This window comes from Stegodyphus dumicola, chromosome 2 (assembly GCF_044657685.1).
Source record: "Stegodyphus dumicola isolate Sdum_Otavi_A_Nest chromosome 2, ASM4465768v1".
In the NCBI taxonomy this organism is placed as follows: domain Eukaryota; kingdom Metazoa; phylum Arthropoda; class Arachnida; order Araneae; family Eresidae; genus Stegodyphus; species Stegodyphus dumicola.
In genome coordinates this window covers 115,711,431-115,725,272 of record NC_140769.1, presented here as the reverse complement: position 1 = coordinate 115,725,272, position 13,842 = coordinate 115,711,431, and the positions used below count along the sequence as shown (strand labels likewise).

Here is a 13,842-nt window from a genome sequence, read left to right as displayed (position 1 = left end):
AAATATGTCCAAGAAATTAAATCAGAATTAAAGAATTTAAAAGATAAAGATGCATTTTTGTATTTTAATCAAAATATACCTTATTCTTATGGTTATTTGGGAGAATTTTGGATTATCGGAGTCAAACCCATTCCCAACTGGAGGGTTAAAGCTGTTGTCAGTCATGCCAATTTAAAATTTTTTTTTATTCTTGAGGAGCACATTCTGAACTGAAATTACATTGTGCAGTGGTCACAATCTATGTGTCTAATTTTGATCATATATGTGCCTCTTTTACATCTTTATAACAGTGTCGATGGATTAAAGGGAATGAAGCAGTAAAGAGTAAGCAGGTTGACAAGAGGGAAGTGAGAGAGAAAATGTGACGTGTCCAAGATGAAAGCTTAGTTCTGAGTGATTTAATATTGGTTAAGCTTCACCCATGTTGGTTAATCTTAATTCTTGATTTGCAAGTTTGAAATTATTTTTCTGAAGTGTAGTGGAAGTGCCTGTAACATTAGCATTATGCAAGAGTCATATGAGATGTACCAATTTTGAAATAATACAGTTTGGTGTGATTTATTATAAGCAGTCACTTTTTCATAAGAGAGAAAGTAAACAGTAACTTAAAATAGAGAGTTAAGGTAATATTGGAAATTAAATTCAGAGTTTTGATTTATGTAGTTTTTATTGTACATATTCTTCTCCTTGAAAGAGAAAGTCATAATGACAGAAAAGTATTTCCAGAGAAGAAATATTTGAGCAGTAAGAAAAATATTAATCATGAAATTTTAAATTTATGAATAATTAATATATTAAATTTATGAATGACAATAATGATTTTAAATAATGTAGAAAATAAATTGTTAATATTACATATTTCTAACTAAATGCGATTTTTTTTTTGTCCTGTTAAAATTTCAGTATTTCAGCACACTTAAAAAAGTTTTTGATTTTGCGAAGTAAAATAATTAGTAAGATTCTTCAGGGAAGGCCTCTTAAACTTTTGTCGCAGAATGCCGAATATAAACTTTTGCATGTCAACTTATTTCAGTACATTATAACAAATTATAAAAATGTAAAGCATTCTAAGCTTTGTATTTATAGTTTACCTTTTTAGCATTATAAATGCAATACCAAGTCTGAATTTTGCGTGTCCAATATCTGGAATGGTATAATTTCTGAACTTGTGGAACAGAAAAAAAAAAAAAAAAAAAAAAAAAAAAAAAAATCTGAAAGGTTTAAGATTTTAAATTACGTCCAAAGGGGCATTTTTTAAATATTTTGTGAATTACCTTTATTTATTAAATATCATGCTCTTCACACTTAAACCATAAATTCAATTCAAGAGCAATATTGTAAAGTAATTTTAAAATGAGCATATCATTAGAATTTCTGATACACAGTCTCGCACGCTGGAGTTAAAAATCTTTTTTCTGTACAACATTGCCATTGCTCCCTTCGAAATCCTTGAGTTTGTTAATCAGAAATATATTTACTAAATATGAAATCGATAATAAAACAAATTCCAAATTTTAAATTTGGCCTTCCAGGTACCCATATTTGCAGGAAGATTACGTTATTCAAAATTTGATGACACCAGGTACCGTCGTTTTATCACAATGTGAGAAACATACATACATTTATGCAGATTCTTTATTATTTAATTTCTTTAAATATAATACAATTTGATAATATTTGGTGGCAACAATTTGAAAAGTGAAACAGCACTTGTAGTGAATCAACGCAAAATGCTGAAACGAAATTAATAGCCTTTCTGGGCAAATTGTCCCTTTGGACTAAAAAAAATTTTTTTTTCTTCAAAAAGTTTAGAAATAGAGACTATAATATTCAAGGAAAAGCAGTTATGCTGTAAAGACCATTCAAGAGTTCTAGATATATTGTAATATAAAATTTAATATGTGCAGCATTGCAATATCATGAAAAAATGTATCTGTAGGTATTTTTTAAAATACTTGGCATTATGTATAACAAGCTACCAGATTTCATGATGATAAGAACTACGAATCTGAAGATTTTCAGTGCAGTTTTTATGATGCTTGTCTAAATAAAAACCACAGTTTCAAAAGCAGTTTTTTATTGTGTTTTGAAAGACATATCCCCGTGCAATAATTATAACATGCATAATCTCCTGTGCATATTATATTATGCCCACTAGCAGCAGAGCGGTAAAGTCACTGAACACTGGTAGTTTCAACCTGACTTTGATTTCATGTGAACGGGCAGGCTGCATGGGTATTTTCATGGTTTTCTCCATGTGTAACATCTATACGAGCCAGTTTCTCTTAGAATGTACTCCATGGAGGCAACCCTCTCCTTAGGCAGATAGCCCTTGCATGCTTTGCCATAATTAAACAAACCAAACTAATCTATGCATATTATATTTATTAACTATAATATGTTATATCTATAAACTATAATGTGTTACTAACTGTAAACCATAATATGTTAATAACTATAGCTATAATATGTTATTTCATCAGTTAATAACTATAATATGCATAGCTTTTACCAAAGATTTCGAATTAGTTATCCCCTTTGAAGTGCTTGTATTTTCATAAGAATCATTTTTTGAGTATCATCTTTTCTGTAATGATATTTGAAAGATGTTATATTACCCTGGCATAAAGGCCAAATGATAGAAATTGTTATTTTCATGAAGAAACACAAATTTAATATTTTTCAGAAGAAAATCAGAAGGGTGTACACAATTATTTAATACAATGGAACCTTAAAATACAAGTAATTCATTCCAGCATTGGGCTCATATAGTGAATTTCTCGTATCTAGAAACAAACTTCTCCATTGAAAATAATGGAAATCCAATTAATCCGTTCCGCACTCCCAAAAATATCAACATAAAAATCATTTAAAAAAAAAAAAAAAAAAAAAAATAAATAAATAAAAATAACACTGGTAAATAATATAACCATAGTTTACATATATGATAGCTTCCAACACGACCTTTTAACTGCTTCTCGTTAATCCACACCAACAACAGCTTCTCAAGATCTTCTAGGAGTTTTGGATGGTGCTTGGAATAAACAGTAACTCCTTTGGCTACATCGTTTCTTAATTTCTTCCTGCTTCTTCAGAATAGTGCAAATCGTTGATGTCGAAAGGTCATAAGGCTTCCCCAATTTCGTCACACTTACGCCACTCTTGTTTATCTATGACTTCCTTCTTAATTTCAACAGACATGCCTTTCTTCTCTTTTTTTTTTTTTTTTTTCCAGCACTGAGGCAACAATCTTCTTGGGAGAGACATCACAAAATAATTATTTTCATGTTAAATGTAAAAAAAAAATTGACTCACAAGCGTACAAACACGTAGATCAAAGAACATTGAGTGATCTGGTGAGGGGATTCCCCGAGTTGAGCAGAATCGGAAATAGCTCCATGCATACCAACAGCTTTTCTCATTGCTCATTACTCAAGTCAATGCTCGCATTTAGAGAAAATTTTTTTTGCTCATACTTTCATCGTATATAGAGGTGCTTATATCTCGAGGTTCCAATGTAATTAAGCTTTCTTTTTCGTTTTTTCCCCTTTTCCTTTCTTTCGCATTTTTTGTTGTTGTTGTCATTTCATTTTAAAGAAAAATCAGCAAAAATACTGCTTGCTATCCACATGTTCTTGTTAAGATAAGTTAGAGGTACATCCTTGATTCTTGTTCAACATTAAAGTTTTCTGCTTTTTCCATAAACAGTGGTGTCTTTTTAATAGTCACATTCATATGTTAGTACCAAAGTAAATTGTTCCATCAGTTTCTTAAAAACCTTAACTGCTGTTTCACTTTTAAACATTAATGTATGTTCTGGCATTGGTCTGTAAAACAGGTCACTTTTGCCTGTATTTTACATTCCAGAAGCTTTTATTTCTTTAACAGCCCAGGAAAAATATCTTTTATCCGGTTATCAGCGACATGGTGAAAATGTTGCTTAATAACTATGAGTTTATTGATATCTCTGTTGTGTGCAATAAATAACTGCAAATAGCACAAAGAGAATGTAGATATTAACAAATTCCTCCTTAGATCATGAGAAATATCATCACTTCTCAAAATCACTCAAAATCATCACAGTAAACCCTGAATCACAATTCACCTAAACACCCTTTGAACTGTTAAATCTCACAGTTGATTAGCAACTACTCGTCATGGCATTTGAAGCCATGCTGTCTCTTTTTTCCTCAACATACAGTTTCCAAAGAGCAGTGTTATTTCTCTAGTTCTGCTGTATCAACCATCCATTAGTTGGTAGAAATTTCTTCCATTTTACTGAATTCCAAAACTTTTGTGGTCAAAAGAGCTGTAGAAATAAGAACATATTTTAATCTCATAGCTTGAAACTATTCTAGAAGAGCACTTTCAACATCTCTCCATTTTGCACCCCTTTTGCACTTCCTTGATACATTTGCATATTTTTACTAACTCTTTTTCAGTTATAGGTCTTGATTTAAAGAAAGTGCAGTGCTGTTTGGTAAATTCTTGCTTTAAATGCAGCTTCTTGTTGGTTGGACTTACCCAGAATATCATAGCCTTTTAACAATTTATCCTTTTCTTGCAGGCTTAAATATTTTTGTTTAAGTATTTTCAACATATTGCAAGTTATGCACACAGCAAATTAAAGAATGGTTCTTCTAGTGATATGTTAAAATTCAAAATTCATATATTTGACCAGAAAGATTGTACCTTTAAGTTGATCTCTCACTTTATGGTTACAGGCATAAGCAATGCTTTCTTTACTTCTAGTTCAGCTTACAGCAAATACTTGTTTTTCCATTCCAAGGGAAGCAATGTACATTAATGTAAGGAAACATTTCATGAAGTGTTCTGAGAACTTCCTACAATCTTTATATGTGTATCCCAACAAGAAGATTTTTGAGTGTGGTTGGATGCAGAAGTTGAACCTTAACACTTTGTCAGCTGGCATTCAAGAAGGAAAACTGGATTTCCTTTAATACTGAGGAATGTTGGCTCATTTACAATGCCTTTGTTAACCTTAAGGTAAGGAAATTCTGTCACTCTCAGCTTCAGTTTGGACACAGAACTTTCCAAACATTGTTTTACAAGGACCACAAAGCATAAAACTAACACCTTTTGAGAGACAGAATCAGTTGATCTACATGAACTTAATTTTAGTTAAACCCATTTTAATTATTTGCTTTACGACTAAGCAGGCCATGGCCCTCATTAAGCTGAAAGGGGGTCCCCTTTCAGCTTAATGAATTCTAGTCCCGAAGAATTCGTCTTTTGCCAGTTTTAGTTTTATAAGCAAAATGAGTTTAATAAACAATGTTTTTCTTTTAGCGTACATTTATTTTAGTTCCTGAAAACTTGAATGTAATAAGCATCTGATTTGTTAACAAGTGAGCTTAATAAGTGGTGCGTACTGTAGCTATATATCAATCATGTGTCACCTTACTTATGCTTTGTCTCAGAATCGTTGTTCTTGTACAGTTGTACATATAACTGAAAATTATGTTACATAAGGAGAATGAACATAAATACATCTAAATCCTGTATAAAAGTTTTTTACTCCTATACAGGATGACAAATGAAGTACAAACAATTTGACTGTCATAAGAAATTCTGCTGTTGATTACATTTGAACAAGAGCTAATTTGTTTTTCTTTCATTAAAATTTGTATTACAGGGAAAACCATTTATATCATTCATCTAATTATTTTTATATTGCATATGTTTTGCAGTTCATCTTCTTTTATTTCCGGAACCTACTTATGAAGGACCAGAAAATGTTGTTTATTTCACTGGACCTAGCCTAGAAGTAATCAAAAAGTTTATTTCTTACTCGTTAAGTTATAATTTTTTTTTTTTTAAATATGTTGCGTTTCTGTAGAGCTAAAAAGTATGTATCCCATATTTTCTTTTGGAGACGCACATAATTGTTTTATAATTCGTATGGTTTTTCATATGCACTGTGTTTTTAAAATAGTAAGGGCTCAGCACTGCTGAATAATTAAAATCAGAGTGAGCAACTCAGCATCTTTTAAACAAACTGGGAAATTGATCTGAAAACTGTATGCACATGATATGGTATTAAGAATATTCTGAATTTGCAATAGGCAGTTAAGCCTAGATATGACTCAAAGAACAAAATAAGCTATATCTAGACAGCAGCATATGCCTTCAGCATAGTAGTATAGAATCTATAATATAGAACGAAGTATAATACAAGAAGATAATTTTCATGTCATTGGTTTATGATTTATAACTGAAGAAATGCATTTTAAGAGAGTGTATGTTTAAAGACAGTGTATTTACCCTTTAATTGGCAAATGCTGAGAAGTTTTAGAATGGAAAGACTTGAGTGAACTTATTAAGTAAACCTTTTAAGCAAGTAGTAGATACTGTGTTTTACCAAAAATAAGACTCAGTCCTATATTAATTTTTGTTGCAAAAGGCATGCTAGGGCTTATTTTTAGGGGCTGTCTAGTTTGCATACACAATAATTAAATTTGCTCATGTTCAAGAAACACTTTTACTCAGGTTCAAGAAATACATTTATTGAAATTCAAGAAACATTCAAAAATACACAAAATTTTTTATTCTAATATAGCCATATCATCTTCTGAAACATTGACATAAAGCTCCAAATCATAAATTCTAGCCTGAATTTTTTTACAAGAGCATTGGCCCTAGCCTTTCATGTTGAGCAGTAGAACACTCCTGAAATTGGCTCTTCTTGTCTATGTAATCCTGCTTATAGGACACTGACAACTCAGCTGTACATTATTTTATCCCATGCATTCTTCACCAAAGTAATGACTACTTATATAGCTTAGGCTTCACTAAGTTTCCTTGTTGATTTCTCTCTATTCTGTTTTCAATGTAGTCATTGATTTCCATGTGAAAATAGTCTTCAAATGGCTTGTTTATCGCAATATCAAGAGTTCAGAGACATTCAGTCATTCCTGTGGGAATCATTATTTAATCAATTTTTCTTTCTGCAAAAAAGTTCTTCATGCTTTTTAGCGCAGTGAGTGCTGGCAGAATCCCACACTAGCATACCTTATTGGCCATCTCGCAAAAACAAATGGTCAAGATAGATTGATGCACTTCGTTATTGCTCCTTGTATGCACCATGTTTTTTTCAGTCTCAAGAGCATAAATGCTTTGTAAGGTCTTGTTTTATGTTTTTAAAAGTTATTTTTATTTTAGAAACAGCTTTCCTTTACTTCCTTAGTTTCCTAACTACCGTATTTGACGGCATATAAGATGCACCCTTATTTAGAAGACCACACACAAGGAAAAAAAGTTTCAATAGTCTGCGCGAGAGCACGGTACCCCAATAACTTAAAATGTGGTTTCTTTTAGTTCTCACGTTTCGTAAAAGCCAAATAAACAATCATTGAATGCAATTACCTATCATATTTTTATTAAGGAAAATTAACAAACGGCAAGCTATTTTGAACATGATATGTAAATTTAAATAATGAATAAATGAATGAATGGCAAGCAATCAAACATAATACAAAATAAAGCAGAAACAATAAAAAACACAGATTCAAGGAAAACCTTGCCTATCATGAAATTAGACTTAAATCACTTTCAAAACCATAAAAATTCTTTTCACTATCATCATCATCGAAAACGAGAATATCGTCATCACTACTGTTTCCGTCATCGCTAGTATCACCTTCTTTGAATAATGTGTCATCTTCTGTCATAAAAACCTGTGGTTTTTATGGTTATTGATTTAGATCCTTTAATACTCACAGTCTTGTTGGATGGTACATCAAATGTGAGTGGAATTTCATCCATATTTCCTATTTGAAAGAGCTTAAAAGAAGTTTTCTTGTGTGCATTTATAACAAACCTGTGGAATGCTAGTTTTTTCCTTCATAATCTGCTGGCATTTTCTGTGCAATAGTTGTTTTTGTGTGCATTGATAAGCCTTGCCTTTTCATGAACCTGTAGCACCAGCCCTCAGACCCTGAAAAGTTCTGATTCCCATGTTTTTCTGCAAATTCTTTGGCCTCATTGATTATCATTTTAGTTGAAACACTTATCCCAGATTTCCTCTTATCTATCACCTACATTTTTATGGCATTTTCAAGTTCAGGCCAAGATGGAGCTGGACATGGAAGTTTGTTTTTTAGCAGTCTTCAGTTGATCTTTCTGCAGTCGCCAAGTACGTATCGTTTTTTCGGTAGGTGGTGGGTCGAAATGCCTTGCTGCTGCTCTGTTTCCATGCGCTTTGGCATAGTTTAACACTCCTAGTTTATACTGAATTGTATAGCTTAATCTCTTGTTTCCTGTAGTCATATTTTGCAGGGTATTTTTTTAAAACAAATAGTTTTAAGCACCGATACCGACACGTTTATACAGAGTAGCACCGATACCGACACGTGTGTCGGCTGAGTCAAAGAAAGTCTATGTAAAGAAGGAAAGGTTCCATAGACATAATGTGACCGTCGAACCTGTTCAAACTTCGACATCAGCTTCAAGCTTTGGCGCTTTTTGGCGACAGATATTTCACGCATGCGCAAAATAATTATGGCAGATGTAGAAAAAGTTATGTGTGTCTAGACCTTTATCCTGGGTAAAAATAGCATTCAGTATTGAAAGTTAACCTGTGTCCTTCATGTATAAGACGCAGGTAGCTAACTTTTTTTAGACCAAATTTAGGAAAAAAAGTGTGTCTTATATGCCATCAAATACGGTATGCTTTCCTGCCAGAATGAGTTTTTAGTTTTCCGCTGTATGCAGCAGTGTAGGGTAAGAAACTACTATTTAAGCTGAGATCTGAGCTACTTTAGTTAAAGTGTGTTCTGCTTTTTTGACCACGTTGTTGTTATGAGTTAAAGCTTGCTGGTGTATGGTCATGTTTATTACATGCCAGTTAGTCTATGCTGGTGATTGTAGCTAAGTGTCAACTATGCATTTAAACAACTCTGTGCAGTTTAGGCTGATTATTCTGCTTAGCTTTAGTTTTACATTTTATATTAAGTTCAAGCCATAAGTGTTGACTTCCTGTATGCCCTAGTGAGGCCATCTATTTGAGTTAAAATAAAAAGATATTGTAACCCTTCTTCTGAGTTATTACTTACACAGCAAGAACTTAGTGAATTGTTGCTTCATCTTCTACCAGGCTCTAGAGTTCAAATAACTTTAATTTAGCTAAATCACTACAACTTGAAGCACAACTGATTTCCTCTTTCTTGTCCATAGAGATGATTAGAGGGGCTTTCTTTCCATTGAGGCAAACTGTAATGTCCATAGAGATGATTAGAGGGGCTTTCTTTCCATTGAGGCAAACTGCAAAAATATATGTAATGTATGCACATTTGTAACCAGTGGAGGGAATGTATATCACAGAGGCACTCCTCTAGTTCATATCACTGAGGGAGGCCATCTTCCCAGTGGTGGGATGCTTTGAATTCTTCTGGCAAGATATCTACCTGTGATGCCATTGCTAGGGTAAATGCTTGAATATCAGCCCTTCGAATGGCCAAACACTTTACTCTTATGTCAGCAATTTATTCACAGATGATGTGTTCCAAATCAGGAAGTAATGGTTGCCCACATGATCCACACTTATGCGTCTTGACATTTCTCACATCAACATGTTGACTGAAGTTATTGTATGATCGCTATTTTTGGACCATTCGTAGATCCAACATATTCTCTTTGCAGAAAGCTATAGGATTTTTATACCTGGAGTCTTCCACAGATCCCTTCTTATAGTCCAGGGAATAGCTTTCTTTTTGAGCTCATTTTATCTAAGCATAAAAATTTATTATCCTTTAAATCAGGGTTTCTTAAACTTTTTCCAATCACAACCCCCTTTTATCATTGAGAAATTTTTGCTACCCCCAGGACCCCATAATATTTACAAAAATTTTGTGGGACCCCTTAAGCACAAATCTGACACATGTGTGAGTGAAACTGTCAATTTTTTCACTTGTACTGTAATATACTATCACAGTTTTAGGTCATTAACTTTAATTTCTAATTTTAAAACATAGAACAATGTGAAAATTTTAAATAAGTAACAGACGAAATGACAGCGTAACGTGCAAAGCAAGGAAAATGAACATTTATATTATAAAAGGAATGCGTCGAAACATTTTCGTTTTTTTCTTTCTCTGTATTGTCTTATCTTTATCTATTTTCAGATACATTGTGTAAAAAAATTTGGTAATTGTAAAATTCTTATAATAAAATTTTTTGGCTGTGAGTCGCTTAACTGTGGGTCGCAACCCACAGTTTAAGAAACCCTGCTTTAAATTAATTATTAAATTAAGTACTAGACATCTGTTTCTAACATGACGTATTCAATACTGAATCTTCCAGTTTAGCACAATAATGTCTGCTTGTTTGAAATGTTGTACCTATGCTTAACCATTTGGCAATAAGGGGCTCATCTGGCTGATGATCTTAACTAAGGCTTATATTAGGAAAGTATTTATTTTATATTATAGGCCTGACAAATCATGATAGGGCTTATTTTTTCATTAGGTCTTATTTTCATGGAAGCATATATAATGCATTTGCATGTTCTTAGAAACTTATTTTAATTTGTTTACAGAAGTAGAGAACTTGTAAGTAATTTTACTCATAATATGAAATGTCTTAAATATGCAATTTTATATATATATTGCATTTTTAGTATCTGATACTCAAGAAATGTATTGGACAATATCATCACTGTGTTTAGCTCCATGGTCAAGAAAGAACCTATCACAGAACTGTACATGCGTGTGATCTTTTGATAACCAGTGAAATTAAAATGGCAGCTGCTGGTTGCTTTATGTAACTTGGTGTTGAGAGAGAGAGAGCTATATCAGAAAAAAATTTTCGCTATAGTTTTTGTTTAAAATTTATACAACTTTGTCAAGTTTAAAATTCTTGAATTAACTGGAAAACAATATAATACAATGCAAATTGTGCAAGTCAGTGTTTCTTAAACCATTTGACTTTAAGACCTGCAGGCATTCTTTAAAGATGCAGGTCTTCTTTAACCCTTTGATGCAGTGTCTTGGACTTTGAAACTTACTGAGGTGGTAGGGGGGGGAGAAACTTACCTTTTTCCGTGTTTATTTCCAATAAATGATGAAATTTGCGAATTAAAAAAAAATGTATGTAAGAATTGCATTATATGTAAATTTTTTACATTATTTCACAAAGTAAATTATCAGAAAAAATTAAAAAATTAACATTTATGTAACTTTTCTATAGCAGTGAAAATATAAGTACCTACATAATAAGGACATTCGGATAAATGGATTAAAAAAAAAACTCAGTAAAGTAAGGAAAAAAAACAAAACCACAGTTTTTTTTTTTTTTTTTTTTTTTTTTTTTTTTTTTATTTCAAAGAACAACTTTTTTTTGTGACACTGTTTAAAGCATGTTTTGTCTTTTTGGTACATGCTATTGCTATTTTTTTATTGTTTATGATAGAAATCATGATGTGCGATGAATAACTTTTGAAATATAAAGTTGTTTATATTAATAAAAGGAAGTTATTTTGTCTCATTGAAAACGAATTTTAAAAGGTATCCGATTTGAAATACTAAGACCTAAAACATGTATGACTATGCAGTCATTTTGTGTTATTTAGAGGTAAAAGATCAGTAATCAATTGGTTTTCACTCAAAAATTTCGTAAAGAAGAGGAGAAAAAAATTCAAAAATTGGCGGTTTCAAGATGTGACCACCGCGCATCAAAGGGTTAAGAATCTTGGATAACCCATGTTCTTTGAGGAGTAATACCAGATTAGAGATTAAATCATCAGCCTTCCATTTCAAATTATATTCTGCTCTCAGGGATTCACTCTCTGTGAATATGAGTATGTAAACTGGCTTAGCTATCTTTTCTTCCATCTCTTTCTTTCTTAGATTTTTTTTCCTTCTTCTTTCCTTCCAATATGATCTCTTTTTAGAGATGATGAGTTTCTAAAAAATACTGTTCATGTTGTCTTTCATATATATTCAGGGTTCGTACGGTCCTTAAGAGTCCTTAATTTTTTTGGAATCGATTTTTGGTCCTTAAAAGTCCTTAATTTTGGCCAAAATCTGTAGAAGGTCCTTAAATTTAATCATCTGAAATTTCTGTCTGTTTTTACGGCTGCCATTTTGAATGTGAATTAGCATTTTAGAGGAATATTTTTGGCGATTCACTGACGTATATGGTTATCTTTTGAATGGGATCATGGGTATTAATTTGTTTCTATTTCTAATATAAATGATGGGATACTCGAGTTTCTAAGCAAGAAGTGAAACATAAGCATTTTGAAATTCATTGTTTGTAATAAAGAGCTCTTAAACAATTTTTGCTTTTGGGGATGTGAATTCTTTTATTAAATGGTTCTAAATTTGGCGACTTATCAACATTTTGGCAATTTTAAGATCATTTTCTGTAGAAAATTTTTAATTCCGAAATCTGAGAATTTTTCGACGATTTTTTTAAAACATCATAACTTTGATAAATTTTATGTGTAATATATTGAAATTATATTTAAAAAATAACATTAAAATAAAACATTTTTATTTTCGCTGTAATATTATAAAGTTTCATTTTGGCAACTTATTATACAATATTTTGTATCTGAAAAATAAACAAGGTATAATGCTATAAAGCATAATTTACGAAACAAATCTTAGCAAAAACAAAATTAACTATGTAATTAATTAAAAATATTTTGTTTTTAATTTTTTCATAGTAAGCATATTTCCCATGTAATTGTCTCAGAATATTCAAAATTCTCAGAATATGCATCAGTTTTCTCTATAAAATTAATTTTGCACTTTTCCCTCTTTTTTTTTTTTTTTTTTTTTTCCAAAATATATCTGGCTTTTTGCTGTTACAGAATTGGTTGGGATAATTTTTCTGTAGTATTTTTGACATTGCAGCTTGGAAAATTTAGAAAGATTTGAAGGCAAGATTTATAGACCTACGATTCTAGAAGATTCGATAAATATGTGACAAAATGAAAAATGTCTCCATGGTATCAACGCGTAATGGATGTATTTTACAGAAAGTTTCCAATGAATTTCTTACTTTTTGGAGAACGTCTGAAAGAACAATGAAGACATAATATTTGAATGTTTTACTCCTGATACTAGAATCTTTTTCTTAACATGTTTATCTTCCCTTTATTTTCTCTACTTTTCACTAGACACAAGCATGGAAAATATCAAAAATGCTTCTAATCTTATTAATTGGGCAGGCTTTATAGAAAGGGTTTTTTTTTATTAATAAAGAAATTGAAAACTTACAATTTAAAAGATCCATCTAATATGTCTTAATGCATAATACACAGAGCTGGCACTAAGCATTTTCCCATCTGATGCAATCTCTGTGGATGATTCTGCTTCCAATGCCTGTCTAAATTCTAAAAGTTTTGCCATTTCTAGATTTTGTTGTTTGGTGTGTCACTAAATTCTAAAAATTCTGCCACACCAGCTCTGTAACTGGCCTTTACAATATATATTTCATATTTCTTCTGAAATCCACATTACTAAAAAAATTAAATTAGTCACTTTTTCTATACATTCTAAATGCATTTAGTGTTTTTTAGAAAAACAGAATCAGAAATCCTCAATTAAATCCAAAAATTCTGAAATGAAAAGGAAATATGCTGAAGAAAGAAACTGAATACATAAAGAAAATTATTCTTCAAAGATATGTGTAGTTATTATTATGTAAATTACACAATTGTTTATGTTTTCAGCCTTTAGTATAATTTCCCATTTCTGTTTCCTCATATGATAGAATTACTGAGCCAGATTAAATGAAAATTAAGTTTTATAATCTTTGACCACTAGTCCACATTTTTAGTTTGAATTTGACTGTTCTTGTTTAATTACATCACCG

At 31.4% G+C, this 13,842-nt stretch overlaps 1 protein-coding gene across 2 annotated transcripts in view; it reads left to right on the top strand.

Moving 5' to 3' along the window:
• Nucleotides 1–13,842, top strand: part of LOC118196502 (thioredoxin-related transmembrane protein 2 homolog) — a 74,994-nt gene that overhangs the window by 25,984 nt on the left and 35,168 nt on the right. For both annotated transcript variants that reach the window (XR_015039528.1, XM_035367966.2), the window contains exon 4: nt 5,712–5,788. Coding sequence is in view for 1 of the 2 variants with exons in the window: in XM_035367966.2 (XP_035223857.1) it covers nt 5,712–5,788 (77 nt within the window). In the remaining variant the exon portion in view is untranslated. The remainder of the gene's footprint in view (nt 1–5,711; nt 5,789–13,842) is intronic.